Source organism: Morchella sextelata (assembly GCF_020137385.1).
Source record: "Morchella sextelata strain SCLS chromosome Unknown scls_14, whole genome shotgun sequence".
In the NCBI taxonomy this organism is placed as follows: Eukaryota; Fungi; Ascomycota; class Pezizomycetes; order Pezizales; family Morchellaceae; genus Morchella; species Morchella sextelata.
In genome coordinates, this window is record NW_025408629.1 from 620,343 (window position 1) to 645,736 (window position 25,394).

The 25,394-nt window shown below is 46.7% G+C and overlaps 6 protein-coding genes across 6 annotated transcripts; 4 read left to right on the forward strand and 2 right to left on the reverse strand.

Moving 5' to 3' along the window:
- Window positions 1–525: 525 nt before the first annotated feature.
- H6S33_003025 (uncharacterized protein) lies at window positions 526–2,153 on the reverse strand (the record flags this gene model as incomplete). Its single annotated transcript, XM_044834370.1, has 6 exons — window positions 526–652; window positions 714–952; window positions 1,012–1,142; window positions 1,195–1,486; window positions 1,563–1,873; window positions 1,943–2,153. 6 exons carry the CDS (start codon window positions 2,151–2,153, stop codon window positions 526–528), a joined length of 1,311 nt encoding a protein of 436 aa, XP_044692232.1.
- Window positions 2,154–10,293: 8,140 nt separating this feature from the next.
- On the forward strand, window positions 10,294–10,458 carry H6S33_003026 (uncharacterized protein; the record flags this gene model as incomplete). Its single annotated transcript, XM_044834371.1, has 1 exon — window positions 10,294–10,458. A coding segment is annotated over one exon (165 nt), but the record flags the coding sequence as incomplete, so codon positions are not given.
- Window positions 10,459–13,302: 2,844 nt separating this feature from the next.
- On the forward strand, window positions 13,303–15,299 carry H6S33_003027 (uncharacterized protein; the record flags this gene model as incomplete). Its single annotated transcript, XM_044834372.1, has 4 exons — window positions 13,303–13,756; window positions 13,937–14,234; window positions 14,297–15,026; window positions 15,114–15,299. 4 exons carry the CDS (start codon window positions 13,303–13,305, stop codon window positions 15,297–15,299), a joined length of 1,668 nt encoding a protein of 555 aa, XP_044692234.1.
- A 1,569-nt stretch (window positions 15,300–16,868) lies between these two features.
- Window positions 16,869–17,961, reverse strand: H6S33_003028 (uncharacterized protein; the record flags this gene model as incomplete). The annotated part of the gene is made up of 2 exons (XM_044834373.1): window positions 16,869–17,481; window positions 17,540–17,961. The coding sequence occupies 2 exons, from the start codon at window positions 17,959–17,961 to the stop codon at window positions 16,869–16,871; spliced, it is 1,035 nt and encodes a 344-aa protein (XP_044692235.1).
- An 84-nt stretch (window positions 17,962–18,045) lies between these two features.
- H6S33_003029 (uncharacterized protein) lies at window positions 18,046–19,712 on the forward strand (the record flags this gene model as incomplete). Its single annotated transcript, XM_044834374.1, has 9 exons — window positions 18,046–18,218; window positions 18,438–18,608; window positions 18,660–18,678; window positions 18,982–19,022; window positions 19,224–19,252; window positions 19,314–19,423; window positions 19,482–19,508; window positions 19,577–19,605; window positions 19,667–19,712. The coding sequence occupies 9 exons, from the start codon at window positions 18,046–18,048 to the stop codon at window positions 19,710–19,712; spliced, it is 645 nt and encodes a 214-aa protein (XP_044692236.1).
- Window positions 19,713–24,233: 4,521 nt separating this feature from the next.
- On the forward strand, window positions 24,234–25,394 carry H6S33_003030 (uncharacterized protein; the record flags this gene model as incomplete). The annotated part of the gene is made up of 2 exons (XM_044834375.1): window positions 24,234–24,943; window positions 24,995–25,394. 2 exons carry the CDS (start codon window positions 24,234–24,236, stop codon window positions 25,392–25,394), a joined length of 1,110 nt encoding a protein of 369 aa, XP_044692237.1.

Sequence of the window (25,394 nt, forward strand, 5' to 3'; positions counted from 1 at the left end):
CCAAGATAAAACGCAAAAGAGAAAACCAAAGTAAATGCGAGCTGCAATTAACTGCAACTGCGATAGAGGCATGCGGTTGTGCCTTACCAAGGGAATAAGGTCTAGATAACGCCCTTGACCCTCGTGCCAAGCAGCCCACCTCTCTCTCTGTGACCACAAAGGTCCTCAGAGCGATAAGATATCACGCCAAGTGTTGCAAGGTTACCCACAAAAAGAATAGCCAAGATAACAAGGCTTGTATGCAGGTCCCCACCACAACAAAAGCCCCAAACCATAATATAAAATAAGAGAAAAGGAAATAAAATGAGAAAATAAACAGAAAATGAACAGGCTAGTGCCAAATGCAGTGCCGAATAAAAAGCATCACGAATTGCTTAGAGCAGACTTCGTGACGAAATAAATGCATGATGCCCCAATAAGGAAGTTTATGCGAACCCAAACTTTTCCAGCCATACTCAAAAAAAAAATCCTCTGGGCGATAGTGACCATATCACCCTACACCATACTTATCCGAGCTCGATTAACTCATTTCCAGTCCCAGACTTGCCCCAGGAAATGGGCCATGTTGACACGCTTGTTTTTCATCTCGATAATCCAAGGATGTTCTAACATCCTCCATGGACTAGCTCGTCTCGCAGTATCTTTCTCGAGACTGTGAAAATCAAGTTAGTATTGAAAAAAAAGGCAAGGGCTAGAACACAGGGAAAACATACCAACAACGGATAAAGTATTTGAAATTATCACTCCACTTGATTCCGAGATGAGGTTCATCTTTGAGTTCTGGGATTGGCTGTCGAACGATATATGTGAGGAGATCGATCAAACCAGCACGCCCACCACTGTCGGCTTCATTTCCAAATGGGAAACGGTGCTGAGCAACCTCAAGTAGGGTAACCCCAAGAGACCAAACGTCGGAGGTGATGGTGTAAGAGTGTCCTTGAATTCTCTCAGGCTAAATCAGGAAGTTAGTAAACGTCATTTCGAGCTGTGTAGTAGCGAAGGTAAACGTACAGCCATGTAATATGATGTACCAATGAAGGTATCAGCATTGCCTTTAGAGCCGATAAGTTCACCGGAAACACCAAAGTCACATAATTTTACTTGCCCATTTCTACAAAGAAGGATGTTCGAGGGTTTGATATCTTTATCATAGGTTAGCGAATAGACATGCAATTCACATATAGAGTCACAAACCTCTGTGGATAATCTTTCTTCCACTTAAGTATGTTAGTCCCTCCAACACGCCCTCTGCGATCTTCCCCAAAACCTTTTCTCCAGTCCTGCCCTCGAGCTTCTTCACCTCTCTGTAGATACTATCCAAGCTGCCACCTTCACAAAATTCCATGATGATCGAGATGGTTGCTGAGGAGACGTCCATAAATGCACCGTGGTATTTGCAAATATACGGTGATGAGCATTCCTTGTTGAAACTGAGCTCTCGGAAGATTTGCTTCTTAACCTCGGGGTTGGGATCCGTGGTAATGATCTAACCCAGGTGTTCCATGTCAGTTAGATGTTTCAGATAGCGGCCCGATACGGCTTCCGGGGAATGCGGGGCATACCTTCATGGCAAAAACTGTTTTTCCGCCCTTCAATTTACACCGCGTCACAGCTCCTCCAGCTCCTTCACCAAGACTTCCCAGTTCTATAATTCTATCATTTAAACTAGCACTCCTCCACCCTTCATCATCCAGATCATCTGCGTCCAAGTTTTCGTTTTCCCAGTCAATGCTTCCCCCGCGACCCGTTCCTCCTGTTCCTCCAAGAATCGCGGATTCGCTGCCCATACCGCTCGTATCGGGTGAATTCCGCACCTGTTTCTTCAACGTCATAGCAAAACCCAAAGCCGCATACTGCTGATTTGCTCCAGCCACTGGGCTTGCATATGACGATGAGCGTTGCTGCTGCTGAATAGGTCGCATCGAAAGAGGAGCTGGGTTACCGGGGGTTGCCAGACTTAGCTTAGGTGGGCCACGTCTAGGCTGAGGAGGTCCAAGAATCGGTGCAGAGTATCCATTGTTGACTTGAGTATTGAGCTGGGGGATGGGCTGTTGAGGTACATTATTTGAAGATCCTGGGATTGAAAGCCCTAGGCGAGGAGGACCACGGGAGGGAACCGGTGCTCGCAGGAGTGGGACTTGTGCTGTGGACATAATGTAAAGAATATATATGTAAAGAAAGAAAGATCGATATCCCGGGCGGCCTCAAGGTGATATACGGCAGTGCGGGGAAATGGAAGAAGAAAAGTGTGGCTCTTGGTATAAAGCCTAGAACTGCAAAGACAGATCAGTTAGAGAAGAAAAGTCGAACAAGTTAACAGTGAGTAAAGTCGCACTTTTATTCCTGCCAATTATGTAAGATTGAATGGTAGCTTACGATAACGTGGGCGAAAACTTCGATTTCTACAATAATAAAGGCGAAAAACTATGTATCAGGAAGTGATGAAACGAGAGTTGGGTCGTTCAGACTATTTATCTTGCCTTTGGTCGGTGGGACTGCCGTGAAGTCAGGACGACGTGTCGCTACTCTCGGTTAATGCTATCGTGGGGATGATGGGATGTGAGCTCTGTCTGAGCGACCAAGGTGGGGGACTAATGCAGTTATGCTTATGCTAGAGACAGAGGCAAAGAAGAGGTGCAGGCGAGCTAGAAATGAGTAGACAAGTCGTAGAAGGAAAGAAGCCGCGGACACCGTAAGATATGCGGTGAATATGTGGTGATGGGCCTGACTGATGGCTGAAATTCAAAGATGCCGCAGACTAGGTTGGTGTTGATGCGAAGATGAACGAACGAGCAAACGAGCGAGCGAGCGAGCGAGTGAACGAGTGAATTTTTTTACGGCGCCGGATATCCGCTGGGATATCTATTGACCTAACCTACTAGATGGATAGCAGTGATACGTAGGCGTTATTTTTTGTATTTTATTTTTTTGTTTGTTCGACGAACAGATCACAAATCCCAGTGTTGGGGGAGCAAAAGAGGCGAGGAGGGGGCGTCGGAAGGATAAAGGTGGAGGGGGTGGAGACCACGGCTAGAGAGGACAAGACCAGCCATATCAACACCTATCTCCTGATGGGGGAGGAGCACTCTTACCCCCCCGCCGCTGCATACATACTCTACGTACTCTTGTGTGTATCGTGTGTATCATACTGTCCGAGAAAAAATCTTGTATGCACATGTTGATAACTCGATTTTTACGTACAGGCAGCTATTCGTTCACAGATATCAAGTTCGTCAAATTCGTCAAATTGCCACTCTCCATACGTGGGATTCCTTCTTGGCCTTTTACTGAACACCTAGAGATGCTTGCCTGTTATCTACATCTCCGGCAGTGATAAATCGAAGCCTTGTCTTCATTACGCCCTCAATCACTGATCCCGTTCTACTCCCAAATATCATTTGACCTGTTCGACTCAGCGCCAATTGCCTGGTCATTAATGCAGCTCTAGGCAGTGAGGCTGCATAGCTTAGGGATTTTCGCCTTTGGCGGGATCTTGGGACTTGGAAAGCATGAGATATCAAGGTTCCAGCTAGACACAGTTCATGTTTTCGGTGTGTCGGAAAATCGAGATCCAGGCATGAGCAGCGTTTTTGGCCTCCCTGTCCCGCTCTTCTTTCCCCTCATCCAACGAGCCTCACTGTTCGAGACGCTCGGGTGCCCCTGACTTTTGGATGCTGGATAAGCGCCGCATGTGTTTCAGCCTGTCTTACGATGCATGTACCATGTTTCCCAACCACATCTTGACGAATCAGAGAAACAGAATATACCATCCGGCATTCCCAAGCTTACAATTCATGAAATAGAGTTCGGGATCATTGGATTCGGCTGTAAGCATTTCTATGCTTCCCAATTTTTTTCATCTCATCTAGGCTTTCTAGCTCTGCGCATTTGAAGATGATGGCGCCGGTGGCTTTTATTTTAAGGTTTGGACTAGACCACTCTGTGGCACGGAGCCAACGTTAAGCAGACAGCGCGCGCGGTTGCAGTGATATTGAGGGACCACGACAATAAGATATGTGTCATATAGGACGCGTAGCACATACTCTAGCTGCCATTGACCAAAGAAGGAACCATCTCTCCATCAGTCACCAGACCCCACAGGTATTGTAGTTACCACAACAACCTAGTTGGCCGAAGGAAACCTCGATGTTAGTGGATGTGGTCGTCCTATAAAGCGCCTGGTATCCAAAGGTTTGGATTTTTTGTTTCTGGATTCAAAGAGCGCTGCTTGGAGTTTGATACCGAGACTCGAAAATTAGGGAACCGATAGCCTTACGGTCCTCATATCATTATATTTGACCGGCACTGGACTTTGAAGACAACAATTTAAATAGGGTAGGCCATGCGGGAGTGGCTTGCAATTTCATTACCAAGCTTTTATGGAAAGTTTGAAGCTGAGACGAGCCCTCTCGGTAGTTGTGCAAAGGATAGGATGAGAAAAGTTAAAACTAATATCGGATGAGAAAGATGCTCCACTCTAACCACTCTAACTGAGGGCGAGTGACATACAGTGAATGCAGCCTTATGGCTTTAAGATCGTGATGATCTTCCGCTAGGAGTTTGCCAAGTTTAGCCCAGCTATGCTAACGAAAAACTTGCAAGTCAATCCGTTACCCCGCAGCCCCGAGCTCTCCAGACTCCAGGGCCTTGAGGGACCTCGAAAATCCGAACTGCATGATGGTCTATGTGTCAAACAACTCGGTTCCACGAACATCTTGCATATCGCGACATACTTAAGCGGCTCCCATGTTCCTGGTATGCATGATCATACTCTGCTGCACTTTCTATCTGCCGTGACAAGCCTTATCTTTTCCGCCAAACTTGCGCAGCCTTGTGTGAACCAGTGACGATGGACGAGATATGTTGCAATCCCGAACAAGGTATCAGAGGCACTGAAAACAAGTTTGTTGTAATTTTCATCGGAGATTTTATCTGGACTATGAAACTATGGGTCTCGATCGATATCTTCACTTGCATCCGTAAGAGATACATATCAAATCGATATATTATGCCTATGCGTGTTGCGTGTTCTATCTGATGTGTATGGTGCGGGGTCTCTTACCCTAAACCAAGGCGACCACCTTTGTTGCTGTGGCAGCCTACACGGTGATGTGAGGATCGATATGCAACCTGGACTCTAGGATCTTCAACACTCAAGGCGTTGAAGCGCAATATCGGAATCATAAGACCAAGATCTACACCGGACTCTAGAGCTTTCCATGGATCATTTATGCTTTCATAATGTCTGACTCGGTGAGGAAACTATCGAGACCAGGCGCGTGCAACCTTGCACTTATCTGCCAGTCACCTGGGCACCGAGCATGACAGTTCTGTCCTGCATCCAAGTCTGCACTCAAGTCAACGGCTCATATACGGAAGTGTGCCCTGCCTTCGGCCGCGTCACGATTCGGCACCGACTATGCAACCTAGATTCTTGGGATCTTGGGTTTGGTATCCGGGCCGAAAACTTTCCGAAAGCAGTGTAGATCTATGAACTGCAACTTCATGCAAGGATGGCCAGTGCTGATGTCGGATAAACCAAAAACATTTGGCACGGTGGATGATAAATAAAATCCTTTTATGAAAAGATGGAAATATTCTACGGATCCTTGGCCTTGTCCTCAGCTGAAAGTTCAAGGGTTACAGTAAAGTACTATACCTATTGTGCCCATAATCTTCCCGCAACGCCACCTGGGCTGAAATTGGTCCAGTTTCCAGCCCGCCTATGCATGAAGAAATGGAGAATCTATTTGCCCTGGTGAAAAAGACACATCTCGAACCAGTAGGGAATGAAATTACCTCGGACCAGAATTTGGATATAGCCTGGCTAGTGTAAATGGGATTTATACCGCGGAGACCTATTATCACAATGGGCTCTTCTTCAGGTTGATGAACCTTCTCGTCCCACATACATGTATGTACGGGCGAGGACGAGAGCCACCAATTTGCTCTTAATGTGTCGAGAAAGGCATTATAAGGTTTTATCCACTATAGAGCTAGAAATGCTTTTTTAATCATGACAAGCACCCTCAAGAATTCTGATCATGCTCATGATCAGCTTTCTGGTACTAACCACTGGCATACAGACACCCCATCACTCGATATACACACAAGTAGTTAATTAGGATTACAATTATACGTGGATTAAGACTACAGCGAAAGCTTGCTATAACGGTACCTTCTATAAGGGTAATCTCTCTATAACGGTAGCACTTCTCGGTCCTTTTTGCCCGGATTTCAGCACAATCACCTCTTATATAAGGGTAATCTCTCTATAACGGTACCAAATTCCGGTCCCGAGCGTACCGTTATAGCAAGCTTTCGCTGTAGCTACTCGTATATTCATGACGTTTCCGAACACGACCGCTATTGCATGCCATACAAAAAAGCACCAAATCCACCTTTTTGTATGTCATGAAATATTGGTCGTGTTCGGAAACGTTATGAAATTACGAGTAATGCAGATATCGCTTTGGTGGCCTAATATCAAGTGATCATATTGCCTCGCGCGTAGAGTGCGTAAATTAGCTTTTAAATTGTGAGCCATATGACTGAGGTTGAACAGGTCAATTTCGGGTACGAGCGCATAAATGGATATTAATGACTGAGGTGGCGTTAGTATAGGTACAAGAGCAGAAGAAAAGGCTTGAGAGATGTCATGCACTACATAAGCGGAAGGTGTTCAAGAAGACTGAGGTTTGTATATGGAGTTCTACAGACTGATCATATAGTAGCCATGCACTACTCTGTTCTTTGGCTTTATGGAAATATGACAGACTCAGGCAGATGTTAGTAGTACCCATAGATCTTGTGCAATATACACGAGCATGATAAGACAGTAACACTAACTATAGACGGGATATACTTGTATACCCCCGCCATTGCGCACATGATGTTGTGAACGTGTTGCATGGAAAGAACGACGAAGTATATGGAAATATAAATGAGTGATATTCTGTGATTATCACTCGACGAGACATCCACACTTATGTATTCGAGTTTTTTCTTATAAATGGTAAAGGCTTTTGATCCAGTATAGATGCAATATTATTTCAGGTACCATTCAATTTTCATGCTTTCTTGGTTTTGTATTCAAGATAAAGTGGGCCATGTAGATCAGAGCGTGCGCTTAATTGGTGGTACTTGTCAAACAGGATGAAACTACCGCAGAATTAGAAAAGGACGTAGAGTAGGGTAGGTTAGAATTAAACAGCACAATAGTACGCACTCTAGTACTTCGATATAGCGGCCTCTTGTGTAGCAAGGTCTAAACCAAGCCTCTGATCATCAAACCAGACAAAAGTTATACGTAGATACAGCTCCAATTTCAATAGAGCTATAACCAGCACAACTACAGGCGTGCCCGCGCCCGCAGACCTCAGAGTCATTTCCGGAGATTTCAATCACTTTAACCACTAATACCCTTTCATAGGCTTCGTGTGATGCTACACGATTATTATTGTTCCTGCGTCACGAACGATCACTCGGTAACCATATCTGTCCGAAATCCTCAATCCACAGGTGGAGTAATGGGAGATAAGACCCCGAGGGAATTATATCTACGTTTATGTGACGTACTGATTACTAGGTTGTACTAGTGTTGTTGTGAGACACAGTGGTTTTGGTGTTGATTTTTGAAGGAAGACTATGGAGATTAATCGATTGTTACTTGCTGAGTATACTGATCTTGCGATAATTATTAGTAGGTTTCATCACTCTTACTCTGCTATTTTCTGCTATCCTCCTACCAAAATTTCAGTTTTCAGATATTAACAGTCCCTTAGAGATATACCACCCTCAAAGCCCCCAAAGAACCATCCAGCCACCTCATCCCCACCACTAATATAAACCAACCGCACTATCCACACCTGATTTAATCTTCAACTACCACCTCATCCTCCCAACCCATAAACTCATCCTTCTCATTAACAGCATCGGCATCTTCACAGTCCGCACTGTGCCGCACCCGGTCCTTCCACCACACCAGGTCATCGGCACAATTATTAGCACCGTATGGGCCGTAAACTTTGGCTACAAGAAGCTGTGTAAGGCGTAATGGAGGGGAGCATGGGCGACGATGATACGATGCGGGCTCGGATGTGAGTGTTGAGACATGGTGCGGGTTGGGGCGGGGTATGGTCGGTTTGGTGGGTTTGTTGGGGGCTGGATGTGAGAGGGAGAGTCCTGGTTTTGATGTGGGTACGAAGTTGTAGCTATAGGATTTTGTGGTTTAGGCCGAAGAAATGGTGGCCGTGAGTGGTTTTAAATGAGGGTGATTACCAGCTAGTTAATGTTATTTGTGGCCAGCCATTGCGGTGTTTGTTGTTGAGGTTTCATTATGTAGTTTAATTGGATGTGGTTCCAAGCTATCTGTACTTTTGTCTCAGAGCCATGGTGTTCTCTAAACTGTACCTATAAAGAGGGTGCCTTCTCTCAATCTCATTGTTCCCAATCATCAATTAATTATAATACAATACCCTTTATGTTCTTAGTTCTCTAATTTGCTTCAATGATCATCCCAGAAAACAGTTCACCAGACCAGGTTTTTCTCAGGGATCATATATGCTCCGTGCCCTCGAGATGTATGCGTATCTTGTTCTCAGTTTATTGGCTATATATAGGTATCCGATCTGTCAATATATTAATTGGTATTATTTTATATTGCCTTTTGAGTAGGGACGCTCCGTAGCCGAGATTGCGAATGAATCAATTAATCAACTAGTCAAGAGTACCGGGTGATATGATATGACGTGACGAGGTACGTACTCTAAATTAATTATGCTTAAGTTGACACATATATACAGTATCAGAAATGGGGGTAAAACTGATACCGCATCAGTACGGCATTGTGAGAATATGCCGCTTTATCTCCGTATTTTGGCGAAGTATACGGTAGTGTTACCGTAGTGGTACGGCATTGCCAAAGACTGCGGTAGTCATTGTATCCATGTTTCTGTCACTGTATATATTGCAGACCTGTGCTGGAACGTTAGTTATTATCTCGGTGGCATCTCTGCCAATCGAGTCAGTCGTCTCAGTAGGACTGCGCATGTCACGCAGTGTTGGTCGGTCATGTGGTAGCCTGCTCTGTACTGTCGAAGAATTTGATCTTAACTGTCTGCGCGTCCCGTTACTCTTGTTTCGCAGTGCCCTCATGAGTTCTTGAACTCTCACAGCTTACCGCCCCTGATAAGTGTGTACACGTGTGTCTTGGACAAAAACTAAGCTCGCTGCGCGAGCAAATAGGGCCAAACAGTTACTGCTGAGATCTGTACTGAGGGAGTGACTTTTCCCAAAGTACCAAAATCTCTTTGGCCTGGATTCGAAGGATACATGTAGTAATAAACAAGTATCTATATACATGTAGCTATACATCTCCATCGTATATATACGCAAGTCACCCCACTTCCTGAGCACAGTCATCCATACGACACCGTCACAGGCATCACTAGGTCAGCTAATCAAAAACCCAATGATCCTATTCCAGTCCTATCCGAGTCATGCCTTTCACAATACCACCAAGCCAGAAACCCACGACGCGCGTTCTCCCTTCTACCGTGACGTTGCAGTGGGCACCACCTCAGTCCGAGTGATCACCCATGAGCCGTCACGTCACGCCAGACATAGCGCCGGAACCATGGGGGCCGTTCCGAGCCTTTTTTCCCGAGTCCGATGGGAGATGGATGTGCCATGCGTACATGAGGCGGCTACGTCTAGCTGCACAGATAGTTTGTCTAGGCATTTACACACAAACCCGTGCCCGATCTGGCGTGGGTTTGTTTAGATAGGAAAGAGTAAACAAGCAGAGGAGGTAGAGCAGGTACAGTAAGTGGATGTAGAGTGCCCCTATGTAGCTACAGTGGTTCCGATATCCGATCCTGATGCCAATACCTGGGGTTCTTGTGGTCTCTAACCATAATGGAGTGGCTTAATTACACAGTCGACAGGATCCTTGTTGGTGGTGGTTGTTTATCTCTCTCATCTAATATAAAGAAGGTTTTGTTTGTCTGTTTGTCTGTTATGCCTCCCAGCACAGAGTATCTACCAACATGTATCCCACTTTACCTTTACCTCACCCTGTAAGACCATACAAACACACATGTACCCCCCAGGTACATACTCTCTTCTGCTCTACTCTATCCACTCCACCCCCCGTCAGCACCAGTGGTGGGGGATCAGCGCAACGGCCGGACAGTTTTCAATAAATTAAATCCCAACGGCAGCACAGAAGTCTAGCTTCCCCTAACCCTTCCTTTCCTTCCCTGCCTTGCCTGACTTGGCTCGCTTGGTTAGGTAGTTTCGACGCACGGCTCACCGGGGGAACCTGGGCCGCTCGTTCGTTTATCACTCTACTCTTGCTCTACTTGCCGCCGCGTTCGACATCCCGGAGAAAAGAAGAAAAGAAAAAAAGAGCGCGAGTTCTGGATTGCGCTCGAGGCGGTCGAGGCGACGGGTTGAGGTGATGGAATTACGGTTCGCGTCTGTTTGTGAGGTTTCATTTTCGTGATCGACGCCTCTGGATTGTGAGTCGTGTTCTAGAGTTCTAGAGCAGAGTAGAGTGTTCGGGCTTGGACTTGAACTTGGGTTTGGAGTACTTGGGGCACGCTCGCAATTCAACGCAACGTAGGTAGAGTAGTTCAACTCCCGGGTTATTAAGACCTTGACCGGGCTTGCACTTGCTTTGCTTCTTAATCTCTGGGTTTTGGGCGTAAGACTCGGCTCATGGGTTTATTACCTAAGTATCACGAAACCTTCGGGGAAATAACATAAAAGACAAAAAACAAAAAACAGAAGGTGCAGCAACAGTAAATTCCTCCATGATGGGGAGTGAGTTCAGCCTATGTACGCATTGTGGTCTATGTATGTACGTCATTAGCCCATTCGTCAATTATTCGTTTAATTTCCTTCGGTCTTTACATGTATGTATGTAGAGAAGAGACAGGCCGTTATAAAATCGCGGGGGGAGCATTTGGGGGGGGTTGTTCGATGCGGTGCCGGTAGAGCATACTTTCGGGCTTTGGGGTTTAGTTTTCCGGGGTTTAGTTTTCCGGGGTCATCATATCATGGTGGGGGGAGAGAGCAGAGCATCAGAGCTTGGCGGGCTTTTGAGATGTTCTTTCTTTTGTTTTCTTTGAACCTTTGTACCTGAAGAAGAAGCCCATGACAAGCTGCTGGTGGGGGAAGGAAAACCAACAAAACCAACAAGAAACTCGATATCTGCAGGTACCGACCGGTATTACATTTTCTCGGTCAACGAGATGACTGGCTGCTAGCTAGTAGTAGCTTGCTAGCTAGTTGATCCAGAGTAGCGCTCCGGAATGTTTCCTCATCGGTGGGAGGAGGAGATTCGCGGTTGTGAGTATCTACCTCTATGCGGAGTGGATGTATGTAGCTCTGATCTGCCTCTGTCTTGCCTTCTTCTCTCCCCCGCGTTAAGGATCGGTTGGGGCAAAAAAAAAAAATTGAGGCGGGGCAACACAGTTAAATGCACTGAAGGCAGATCATGTTTCCGCCCTTTTTTTTTGTTTTTTTAAACTTTTTTTGTGGTGTTGATCTTACTGGTCTCAACTGGGGGGGTGGCTGTAAAAAGTAGCAGCAGCATGGCAAAAAAAAGATTTTTCTTTCTTTATTTTCGTGGTTTTACTTTTTGATATGCAGACGTTGTTTAAATCCAGCGCCCAGAGATTTTCGATGCTTTCTTTTTTTTTTTTTTTTTTGTGGGTGGTGGTGGATGGTGGGTCGTGATAGGATTGGGAATTAAGGGAGAAGACTGAAGGTCAACTGCGCTGCAGGTAAGAAGGCAGGGTTTGTGGCCAGGATCCCTTCGGTTAGGTGTGGGAGGCAAATAGAGAAGTGCAGAGTACATAGAGGTCAATTGTAGGCAGAGTACCGCGAGGGATTGTCGGTAGGTGTCTCTCTCTCTGACTTCTGCTTCTGTAGCACCGAAAACACTCACGCGGGCGAGGAAGGGAGTTGCAAAGCTGCCAGGATGGAGAAGAGTGAGTCTCTTGACATTTGGAAACAGAAAAAGGGCAGCTGTCTTCTGTTCCATGCAACCAACCAACAAGCCCCAAGTAAAGGTTGCTTGACTTGACTGCTCTGGGGTGCTTACGCTATGTAGCTAAACCATAAGCTGTCTCTGATTTGCAGGTTGTTTCCTACAGACCACAGTAATGAACCCTCCGCCACCACCGGGCTTTCTCGCTCCCCACGAGCCTCTATTTGTGTGGACCCTTTTTTTCCTATTTTCCTCTCCCCACATCCATCCATCCAATCACCCCCCTAGATAGCTGCAGGCATGCAGCACTCAATTGATAGACGCGCCTCACGGAAAAAGATATCGTCAAAACTAAATTGGAAGGGAAAGAGAACAGAACGGAACACCACTGATGAAGTTTGCCTCCTTCCCACCCCGTACCTATGGGAACACATGTAGTAGTAGTGGTGTTAGTAGTAGTAGTCTCATAGATCCCTTACCTTTACTCTGCTGCTGCTGCTCCTCTACACAGCTACATACGCATACATGTAGTACATACATAGACATCCCTCCAACCTCTCTCCCTTCATCCCATCCCATCAACCATCTAAAACCTTCGCCTTCTGATAGCTCGAGAACTGTCCCTGGTTTGGCCCGGGACCTATAACTGCCCTTCTTCGTATCTACAACATTAAAATCTTCCCCGCATCCTTTCTATTCCCCCGCTATTAAATATTTTGGGGCATACATACATACATACATACATCACATACATCAGCTGGTTCATCCACTGCCCCCTCAACCCCAGCATTCACTCCAGGGATTCGATTGCCTGCCTCCACATTATTTACAATCCAACTTGTGCTCCCTGATTGATATCAACTTCCTCATCTTCCCACCATCACAACGACAACCACCACCACCAAAAAAACCCAACCACCCCATTCAAAACCTCAATACGTGACCGTCACACCCCATTCTATTATTGATAGCTTCCCCCATCCCAGCATTCCTTTAGGAAAAAGCTACCTACTACCCCTCTCGTTCACCGCACCGTCATTCCGCATCAGGCCTGTCTTCGTGATCCTGCTTCTCTAACAAGTAGTCTCGTGGGCTTCTGCACTTTCTTTAAACCAGCCCAGCTCTTTCCAATATCGGGTATCCCCGTCGCTTTCTATATTTCTTTATTTTTTTCCCTCCTCCGGATCCGCTATCAATCACCACACAACTCCCACGGCGCGCGCGTTTCAAGGAGACTTTTTTATTTTTCTTTCCCTTTCAATAGAATAATAATATAGCTCGGCGCTTCTACGATTCATAGAATAATGCCTACTTACAACATGCTCGGCGCCCCTGCTACTCATGCTGCTGCTGCTTCTGCTGCTGCTTCGTCTCGTCCAGCAACCCGGTCAAAGCTCCCGTCCTACATGTCGCTCCCTTTTTCAACTGTCCCCGAGATTCGACATGAGACCGCAGCCCACGTCACTGACGCTGCTTCCGCTTCGAGACTAGAGACCTTCTGCTCTCACCCCATTAGGCGAACCAGTAACAGTGTTCGAAGACTATTTCAAAGGGCCTCCCACTCCCTCCGGCTCTCCTCCTCTTCCTCTTCCCCTTCCTCCTCCTCCGGGAATGAACACTCGGCCGGCGTGATCCACCACGGTATGAAAGAAAGGAAAGTGAAAATTACATTGGGAGACGGAGAGAGCGGCATCGGTATTGACGAAAAGGATAATGAGGAGTGCTTCTACTCACAGGACACTACGGCTGTTAGGAAAGGTTCGTAATAAAAATCTAGCGTTGTTACCGTCTGTTGTTGTCGGCCGTCGTCCGTTGTTGTTTATTGTGGCTGTCGCACAGCGGGGGACGACCCTGAATTATTGCTGCTGCGTGCATACTACCCTCCCCCTCCACTATGAGTGATCGTTTATGCTTACGACTGGGAAACGAACCAAATAGACTTTGTAAAGATCCTGCCGTCGGAGATTACTGCACATATCCTGTCCTTCCTCGACCACCAGAGTTTGGTGAATTGCGAATCTGTATCGCACCAGTGGTTGAACGCTGCACGCGACCGCCATGTTTGGCGTAACGTGTTCAGAGACCAGCACGGGCCATGGAGGTCGCGGCCTGGAAATGATTGGAAGAAGATGTTTATGGTCCGACAGGAGCTCAATCATAGGTGGCAAAAGGGTCAGGTTACTGCCAAATATTTGAAGGGACACACAGATAGCGTTTACTGTGTGCAATTTGACGAGTATGTCTGCCTCCAAAAACGGGTTTTTCCTCCAACCCCGCCATACTGATTGTCGGTTTCAGAAAGAAAATCATTACAGGCTCGCGCGACAAGACCATCAGGATATGGGACATTGCGACAGGCGAGTGTCTCAAGGTCCTGGGACAAGGCGCCCGGAATTCCGCGTTTGGGGAAACGGCAGCGGCGGTGGCAGCCAATGACATGGTCGCCCCGCGCACAAGCTCCTCAGATTACCACCACGCCTCGGTCTTGTGCCTCCAGTTTGACGACGAGATTCTGGTCTCTGGTTCGTCCGATCACACCTGCATCGTTTGGTCGCTGCCTTCCTGTACGTCGGTCATGCGGCTTAGCGCCCACACGGCTGGCGTTCTGGACGTGTGTTTCGACAAGAAACATATCGTCTCATGCTCCAAGGACACCACCATCTGCATCTGGGACCGCAAGACGGGGAGGCTTCTCCGCCAGCTCACGGGCCACAGGGGCCCCGTGAACGCGATCGCCATCCGCGGAAACCTCATTGTCAGCGCCTCGGGCGATGCGCTCATCAAATTGTGGAATGTGGACACTGGAAAATGCGTCCGTGATTTCACGGGCCACAATAGGGGCCTTGCGTGCGTGCAGTTCAGTGAGGATGCGAAGACGATTGTGAGCGGTGGAAATGATCAGGACATCAGGGTCTGGGACGCGACCAATGGCGAGTGCCTTAGGGTGTTGCAGGGGCATTCGCTATTGGTTCGAACGCTCCATTTGGATTCCCGGAATAGGAGGATTGTTTCGGGATCCTATGATCAGGTTTGTGTTACACCACCCTTCCCCCACACCCCGCACTTGATTTGTTTACTTAAATACGGGATATGGAAGCTGACCTGTCGATTGCAGAGCGTGAAAGTTTGGGACTTGGACACGGGGAAGCTTATTCTCGACATTCAGAGGTTCCACTCAACGTGGATCCTGTCTGCCAAGGCGGACTACAGGCGCATCATTAGCACCAGTCAGGACAATCGCACCTTGGTTCTAGATTTCAGCACGGGGATGCAGGACCTCGATGTTCTGGAGAACCCCTAATCTATCTCCTCTTTTTCCTTGTTCCTTTTTTTTACAGACTTAAAAGATAGTTTGTTGTATAGTGACCACTGATAGACGTTTCTTATGGCGAATTCTCCTCTTTCAATTACCCCCTAGATTTTTATTTTTGATCTTGGTGGTTACCATTTGCTTTCTTTCGCCTGCTTTGGCTTTCCTTTTCTTTTTCTATTTTTTTTGTCAACTGGTTTTGGGCGGATATCTACTACTTCTTTACTTTAGCATGGGTGGGGACCGGGTGTTGTGGGCTTTGTTTTTGAAGTTATGCTTTAAGAAACTAACTTACTGGTTGCTGGGCTGCGGGTTGGTACAGTCAGTCACGTTGCATGTTTTCTTTTTTCTTTTTGCTTCTGTGCAAAATGCTTTACTTTCTTTCACTTTGATAAGTTTGCTTTGTTACATGTACTATAAACGGCATTGAATCTGCCCCCCGTCATCCCCGGCCTTGCTCGGATTTGAAAGAGAATCGTTCTATGAAGTTTCTACCGTTCTTGCTCGTGAATGCTGCTTGTTGTTGGTTGTATATAATTAGAGATGCATGTTTCGCATTGGATTTAGATATCAAGAAACCAATGCCCCGTTCACGATAGATACTACATATAGCTCTCTGTTGTTTCATTGTGATTGGTGTTTAGTCACAAGGTATCACTCGAATCACCGCCAACCCACCTGTTCATCCGAAGATTCGAGGGCACGCTCAGCGCGCAGCTTTAATACAGGCACCCTACTGGCAGTAAGACCTCCAATGGCAGCTGTAGAATAGTAGATTACTTTACTCACATCTCCATACCATGCCCTCCAAGAACCATTAACAGCCTGTACCACCAACCCCCATGCCATGCCATGCCATGCCAGCCCCCCGCGAGCTCTCCCATCCATCCACCACAACCACCACCGCTAAAAAAAAAAACCTACTCTACCCGCGGGCCCAACCGCAGAACCTCCCCGCCTAAACCCCCCCCCCCTCTCCCTGCCTGTCTGTGTAAGTGGTAATTTTCTGGTTGGGCCAAAAATTTGAATCTGGACCTCCCGGCCCCTCACACCCTTCATGCATGTACGTGGCTGACTGCCTGGCTGGCTGACTGGCTGGCACACACATATTTTTTTTCTCGATAGGTATGATATGGGGAAAGGAGGTAAAGGGAAGAGAGTCGGGGGATGGGAATTGGGAATTGGGGTCCCGGGAGGGAATGAGTTGTTGAGATCTTTTGTCGTGTGGGTTGGGGTTGGGTTCGTAGGGTGTGGTAGGGTAAGGGTTGGATTGGATTGGGTTGGGGGGGTTGGATCATGGGATGTCACTCTGTTTTGGTGAGGCCGGTGGGAGGCTACATATATTGTGTTTGTTTTTTTCTTACTACTGGGGAGGGATTTTTTTTTTTTTTTGTGGTAAGGGCGTGAGATAGGTGGGGGCCCGGGATTATGGAATGCAGTTATACAGAGATGGCATTACAGATCGTTGCTAGCACACACCCTACGTACTTCTTAATTCCATTCAACCTCCTTACTCTACAAACTTCAGGACCGCATCTACTATGCCTGCTATGAGCTCCATTATAGCTCTTTCTTGCCCTTGAGCTCATCACCACCGATCAATGTTCTCCACCCGGGCAAAAACTTATTGACCCTCATCTGGTACTCCTTGTACTCCTTATACTTCCCCGCCGTGATCCACTCCGTAAATAAGGTACTCCCTTGGAAGAGCAGGCAGTAGTTGGCGGCCCCAATTGCGCCCCAATACCACATCACATCACCGACCCAGCAGCTCCACAGATACACACCCACCCAGACCATCTGCTCGGCCGCGAAGTTCGGGTGCCGACTAAACGACCACAGCCCCGTGACCACAAATCCGCGGTCCAGGTCCTCCTTTTCAAACTTTGGAGGGACCACGCCGGTAGCGCGGTAGGATGCCTTGGCGGTCTGGAAAGCCCATTGCTGCTGGTCGGCGAAGGTCTCAGCGATGAGCGCAAGGAGGAGGCCGCGCGAGAATAGAAGATCCGGCATGGCCCAATATGGGAGAACAGTCTCAGGTAGTAAAGAGGATAGAAGGATGACGTATGAGGGGGCGGCGATGGTGAGGAGGAGGAGTGATTGGTAGAACGAGATGAAAGTCACGTTGAGTGCAAAGAAGGCGATAGAAGGGATGTTCGCTTTGATGATATTCCTGCTGATGTGTTAGCTATATAGCTCTAGAGATTTTATCTTGCGGTTTGGAAACCAACCACCGGTAGTCCTCGGAGCCAATATTATATCCGCCCTTGCGCCAGTAGTTGAATGTCAACCGCGCACCCCACAGGCACCCAAACATGAGTAGTGTATCTAGTCGCTCGGTGTTCAATCCAGACAGGCGTGCAAACAGGGCAAAGTGGCCGATATAGATCGTGGGCAACAGACTCCACAGCCTATCGATCTGGGAGTAGTTTCTGTTAAACTCACTTGCGGCCAGCACTACGCCAGCTATAAACAGCGCGAAGGTCACCCCCGAGATGAGCGGGTTCGTAGACAGATACCATTCTGTCGGTGACACTTCACGACGTAGAAGTGGTAGGACATGGGAGAGGGAGAGCTGGTGCAGGTAGGGCGCGATGGTGTGGCTGTAGGAGGTGATCTCCTCGAGATGGGATATCTGGGGTAATGCGGACATCCTGAATTTGCTGCTCTACTGATCGCTGTTTAGAGGAGTCCTTGATGGGGCTATGAAGGGGGTTTTGTAGAGTTTTAAGGACAGATGTCGATGAGACATGCGGATGGGGATCTGGGGAATGGCGTCACCTCTGGAGGAGAGATCGGGCAAGCAAATCTGCTCTGCCTGTCAGAGCGTGCAGCTTGGTCAGGAATCCCTGATGTCCCTGGAGCTATCCTATGTTGGGAAGTTGATCCGAGAGGAGAGCCGCAATGCACGTGAGTCTGGGCATTTGCTCCGAGAAGAGAACTACTTTATTATTTGGAATTAGCACAAATGAGTAGACAGAGTAAAAGGGTACTTGCGTGCCTCCTTGATAAGTCTCAGTACGTCGACGTAGAGCTTGAAAGTTCCGGCAGAGCTCTGCTATGTAGGATTACTAGTATAATTGACAATCCATTATAACTACTGTACTGAGGCTGAGGCGGAATCAACAGAGCTGCCTTTACTCCCGAACCAGATACTCCAATTGAAGCTTGCACAGATTTTTTCCACTTGGGTCACAAGGGACCCATTACCGGTTTTTTTTGTAACACTAGTAGAAACGCTAAACTCGTGCTCAATGCCGTTGGTACTTGTATGACGCGGCGATATTCAGATAAGACAAAGTACAAACAGAGAAAACCGATTTGACGAATTCAACACTGATTCAGAAGCAGTTTTGATATAAATATACGGGTACCTACACGTATACCACCTTCCACGGCCTCCAATATCAACACCAAAACCTGTTGAGACGAAACACCTTATCTCACAGTCATGAGATATCACTTACACCGGGCAAGAATCATAGCGTATGCAACCATACGCACGTTCCCTCACATTTTATTGTCGCATTGGTTTGCTTTACTTCACCAGCATACATGCAGAAGCATGGAATATTTTAATAATTATATAATCAAAATAAGTATTCATTATCACTGGCTCCGTAGCGTAATGGCTAACGCATTGCTTTCCGGTTAAAACCCGAGATTGGCAAAGATTGTGGGTTCGAGTCCCGTCGGGGTCGATATTGTGTTTAAGTCTGTGTTCCTTGATTATTTGACTGTTTTTGAAGCCTTTGACTGTGCTGGTCAAAGTGTTTTTGGATTTTTACTTTGATTTTTTCTCGCGTTGCTAGTAATATGGTCAATTAGCAGACAAATAACTCAATATTGGGAAGTAGATGTTTACTGATTGAGGAAGGTTCGACATCGAGTACTAATAACTCTATATATATGAAGACCTAGAGATCGACTCACTAGAAGTTATAGTTGAGTTACTGCTCCTGCTCCTGATATGGCGCGATACTTAGATATACTTGATGAGAATAGAATCCGTCAGCGACACACACGTGTGTGGACTCCCGTATACCAACTTGAAAGTAGAACCTGGATGTACCAGTAAGATCAAGAACATGAATTTTGAACTCCACTTATCTCTGGTCTGCGTCTCTCGACATCCGGAGTTGGTCGTTGGCTTTACCTAATCTTGTGTCTTAGTTGTTTTGTGGGAGAGCTGCGATAAAAGTCTTGGAATTGGACTGCCCTTTACTGTAAAGGTTTTCTATTTGGTAGATGCGTGGTCTATACTTCAGTTAAGGCCATACGCTCCGCCTGGATCATGGTACTTATTCTTCAAGACAATATATGGGACTAAAATGTATGTTGATGTTCAGAGCACAAAGGCTTCCTCTCAGCGAGAAAGGCCCGTTATCCACGAAGGGCGGGTAAAGAACCACTCCCGCGATGTAATGATGTTTTGTTGATGGCGGGGGTTTACAATCTCAGCCTTTACTGTTGTGGTGGCGGCTGGGCAGCCCTGTAGGGGTTCTGGGCTACTAGTGCAATGGGTCGGGCCGTCCCGTGGCGGGTTATGGCCATGAGCCGCTTCTAGAGTACCACCTTTATCTATATACATCTTCTCTTTCTCGAAGTCAATCCACTTCATCCCCTCCATCCATCATCTTGCCCCATCTCACTCCCACTCATCTTACTCCCATTAATCTTTATCATTCTCACCCACCACTCTTTCCTCCTTTGCCATGCCTTCTTCCCTACATGTATATACTACCATGTAATTCTTCTGCCATCACACGCCCATCTTAATCTCCTATATACACGAGTTTGCACCTCACCGTATTTATCTCCCTCTTCCCCTCCTCATCCAAAGTCATTGGCGTAATTCTTGCCCGCCCCCGCCGATGGGGAGCCATGTTTCGACTTTTGAGTGGGTAAGTTTTTAGTTGGGAACCTCCCTTTAGTTTTCTATCAAAAAGGCTGTCAATTTGTCGAAAAGAGAGTTGATTTCTGATAGGTGCTACTTGAAAAGCTGAGGTTATGCCAGTGAGAGCCTAGGGTGGATGGACCAAGTCCTGTTTTTGCTGACAAGAGAATATAGTCGCTTTTGATATTTAAAAGCCCAAATATCTGCTCGAGCAGATTTTATATCTAAGTTGGGTGATACAACCTGATGATGGTCGCCTCTAGATAAGTATCGTATTCTTACTAAAATATGAACGATCCTTTCATACATTCCGTAGATGAAGACCTACTAGGCTTACGACGACGTGGTGATAGTTAGTAAATCTAACTAACCACATACTCTGGACTCGCCATACTAAGTAAAGAAGGATTCGCAAACAGCGACTTCACAGCCAAACAGGTACATGGAGAGAGGGTTAAGTTTACTAGCCAGTAAAAGGCCTCTTTACGGGATGCCCCCCCCATAGTGCCCGGTCCTGAAAATGCACGAAGGGATAAGGGTAACTGGACTCTCGTTTTCTTACTTAGCCTTATCAGACTGCTTGGCTTGTTTTCAAGCCTTTTTTCCTTTTTTTGTTTAATTTATTAATTGTATGTAGCCCTTAAGCTATAATAATATCGCACTACCCTAGAACTACCCTACTAACCTCCTCCACCTCTTATTGTTTTCAAGCTTTACAGGTATCCTTTTTGAGCTTAAGTAGAGAAGGGCTTGAATCGCTACGCTTCGACGAATGGCGGGATCTCTTTTCGGCGAACCCAAAGTTCAAGCCAGCTCACCTCTTGGATTATACCAGTACTGCCACTGCCATCATCATCATAACCTTGACGCATCTACTTGATTTAGAGAAATATAAAGCTCCTTGTTAAAGCACATCACTCAATCTCAAGCGCACTTTCTAACTCGATGGCCGTAAAAGAGCTGAAACTCATTTCATCACTAGTGATGATTCGCCGATGAATCGGTTTGCTACGAATACATTAGATCTAGTTCTGATGTATTCAAACCTCATATTACCCCAAGGTAAAGTTACTTAACCCGTCCAACTATGATACCTGCAAATTCTTCGAGACAAAGTGTATTCGATGCACAATTAATGAATTATCAATCAATCAATCAAGTGTATTCGATGCATAGATTAACACTCGATACGACTCATAGAGTGTTAGAACTATAGGCTCTTGTAGGTCCTCGGGGGCGGAAGGTTGCCTCCTATCTTTGCGCTTAATTCATTCAAGACTTTAAAGGCTTAGGTAGAGATATGTCAGTAAAGTTAAGCAAACGACAGTGATAAGGTCGTGGCCGAGTGATGCTTTATGACCGACCGGATCTAACTTTTCATGCCTGCAAAGAAACAAATTCTTCCAGATCGGGAAGTGCAGCCGGCTGTGTCCAACATCCCCATCTCGATGGGAAACAAAGTGACGGGAGATAAAGATTATGACTGCATGAAAAAGCATGTTTATTTTTGTCAATCGGAATTTTTGTAAATGATACAGAATTCGATGTGCCGATCCGCATATACATATGTATATATCTCTTGGGATATATTCCAACAGTGACAGGTTGATTCACTGGCATTGAGCTTTGACTGAGAATACCATATTTTTGCGCATGAGGTTCTCTACTTTATGAAAGAGGAGTGCTGCTGGATAACATACTGAAGTCGTGTTGATTCTCTAACCAACACTGACCGTTCACTCCAGTCAAGTACTGTCAAAAACTCCTGGCTACGGCTGGTGCTTGCAAAAGTCGAGTTCAAAAGCATCAAAACATCTATGACGAATTATAAAAGACATGTGTCCTGTCGCACTATCTGTCAATAATCCGATTTAAAGTGGCTATTTAAATTTGCAGACGTTTCCATGAAAATCCGATTTATTATTACCAACGACGTCAGATCATTGCCCCCTGTAAGATATGGCAGTGCACGTTCTGCGGAGGTGAGTCCCGGATTTTCTCGCACATTTACCCAAAACCCACCAATCTAGCGGTTGACACCGTCGATCCATGTAACCAGAAACAAAATGGTAAACTTGGAAGACGAGTTTCTCGGGATCTAATGCTGTTGCGGCTTCTATCTATCCTTGGAATGATCAATGACCTCCATTTGATATCTCACGTGGCCCGTTACGTTCACAACTCTCCGACTCGCAGCAATTTGATCTTTAAAGAACTTCTTTAATCGTGGGGTAGTATCGTCACGATAACGTAGTCTTGAATACCCCGTTTCATGGTCTCGGGGTAGTTCCTTGCTTTGTAATTATCTGGTCCTTTGTTCGTCCCGTGATTTCTCGTATTACCAACTACGTACTCGTCCTTGGATTGTTTACTACAGTCGCAACTCGATATGCCGGAACTCAATAACCGGATCCCTTGCTGTCCCGTACGAGATCCTCTGAGAATATTATTTTTCCTACTGCAAAATCAATCTGCTATCCCGGATTTTTTGCTATTCCGTACGAAATCCTTAGAATCTTGGCAATCCGGCATATCGAGTTGCGACTGTACTCAGGTTCCATTTGTTTTTGGTGCCTGCAGCGGTACGCAGATCAAATGTGATTTCGTTTTCTCGCGCTCAGATGGAACTTTAACAACGACATCATTTTCGGCACTCGGTAAATTTTTTGTGACTGCTGTCGACATCTACATATAATTTTTTGACATGCCTCTCACCTATGAAGCTGTGAAGTGCTGGTATCTACTCAAGAAGCAGTCACAAGTTAGTGGCCTAAGATATTAGAGGCGGGTAGTCAGTCAATAGCTAGCCGTTCTCAGCAGTTAGATAAAGATTAGTAGGCGAGAATTCGAATCCACAGTAACAACGACCACACAAGTGATCTGACAGCTTAGAAGAACACACCAAACTCACACACAGCACACACACACACACACACTTTTTTGCCCCAAACACAACTGAGGACAAACAAAGTTCCGTTTCAAACCATTCGCCTTTGTTTTAGTCTTTTGGGGACTTCTATTCAGATGCCCCCTTTCTCTCATGAGACTCTCCAGCTCCCCCTGTATGTAGACAGACAACTATTTCCCGTAAAATTGCGCATACCAACGCCTGAACCGATCACCAACCGCTGTGCATCCACCCGCCCGCAAGTTCGATAAGATATGTTGTGAAAGCAAGTACATGTACCTACATGTACATGGTACGTACTTAGGTACACATACTTAGATGCTCTTCGCATCAATGGCCGAGGCATTTCGGCCCCTTTCTTCCATACATTTCCGCAATTTTCCCGGTGTTCTTCTGTTGATTGTTTCGAGGTGGTTCCAACATATTTTACCCTTGGATTCATCCAACCCATAGATTGGGGATACATATCTCTTCATCCCGGATTCCATTCTGGCGTCCATCCAGGACAAGCATTCTCTCGTGTGTGTGCATTTGTAGTGTCTTTTTGCGTGTACAGCAGGCCCAACAAAAGGCCGCAAATGATGCTGCGATGCGGCACCCCCGCGCCCAAAGAGCAAAGCCGAGACACTTGCTGAAGCCCTGGCACGCCCGTATCACCAGTGCGGCGGCCAGTGCCCGTAGGCCTGTCCTTACATGCAATAATAATTACTTATTTCTCCCAGTCCAGATTTCCACTTTTAACGTTGCCCTTGCCTTGAGCTTTCCTTTCTTTCCTTTCCTTCTGCTTTTCTTCTCCTCAAAGCAGTTCCTCCTCCTCGCTCCAGTACGTCCAACATCTATATACTTTATTTCACTACTTAGTGATAATACTTCTCACGTCGCTAGTCCATGTAAGCTGTTTTTCACCCATCTTCAGCGTTTAGCTGATTTCTCTGTCACTGGCAATATTTATCCTGTGTTGTCCTACTATCCCAACGGGGACTTTTGTGGGAACTTCTGCGGGAACCTTTGTGGGCTTACTTGCCATGTGACTCACGAGGAATGTATAAGAATGGAAACACTGACCTGTGAAAACTTGTTACAGATCCTCAAACAGCAAATAACACTATCATTTGCAATCATGGCCACTTCCACCACCGTTTCCATTCCAGCGGCCATCACCATCTCCAACTTAAGCTCCCGCCTCCGCCGTGGCGGTGATGCTACTGTCTCCAGCAACAACGCGTTCCCTCATCCGGACCATGTTGACGCGAAATACCACCTCCCAACTCCGCCGACCTCGATCTCTCCTTCTCTTGCTCCGGTTCACAAGTTCAAACAGAGCTGCAGCGTAGGCGATCGTCAGGGTGTAACAGACTCGGATGTTGACGTCTCCGACATGGGTGTTGGTGGCGTTTCTAAGCTCCCTACGACCGAAAGCCACAACCTGGAGCCACATCTCTCAGAAGCTGCTGGAGCAATCACCCCTGCTCTCTTGGCCAAGTACCATTTGCCTGGGATCTTGCTCCAACATGGCCCTTTAGCTATTCGTCATGTAACAGCACACCTGATCTCAAACATTCCGGGATTTAGCACTATTCCTCCAGCAAAGCAGAGGAGGCTTGTTGTTGGTGCTCTGGAGGGACGAGGGGGTGTCAGTGGCAGTGAGGGTGAAGCTGGGGGTGTAAATGGGGACGTTATTTTCGAGAAAGTTGGCTGGGGTCGGTGGGATGCTAGACTGAAGGACGATCTGCCAAGGGATCGTGAGGGGACTTTATCAAGGGGGCTTTCACCAGCTACCTCAGTTCTTTCAACCTCAGTTTCAACATATGGGGTCAAGTCTAATGGAATGTTCCGATCAAATGGCCTTCTATCGGCCACATCTATGAACCATTCCACAAGCTACACCGGCGAATCTGGAATATTCGTGCAGTCTGAAGAGGAAGCGTCAGATCTTTCAGAAGATCCTGATACCATGGAGCAAGATGAGAATGAAGCTGATATGATGTCCCTTGATGAACACGCATCAGAGGAAGAGGATGCGGATATGACTGATGAAGAGGATTGGGCTCAAATGGGTGCTGCCATGCTTCGACGACAAGCTGGTTCCCCCATAACATCAGATGGTTTTTTGAGCGGGTTTGCTGGGAGTCCAGCTGTCGGTTACGGATCTATGCCAACATGGCAGGCAAAAGCTTCTAGCTTCTACAGTTCGAACGGATACGATGACTCCGCGGCGGCGTTGAGGGCACGAGAGGAGAGAGAAGCAGTTGAGGCGTTGGTTAAGCTCAGTTCGATTTGA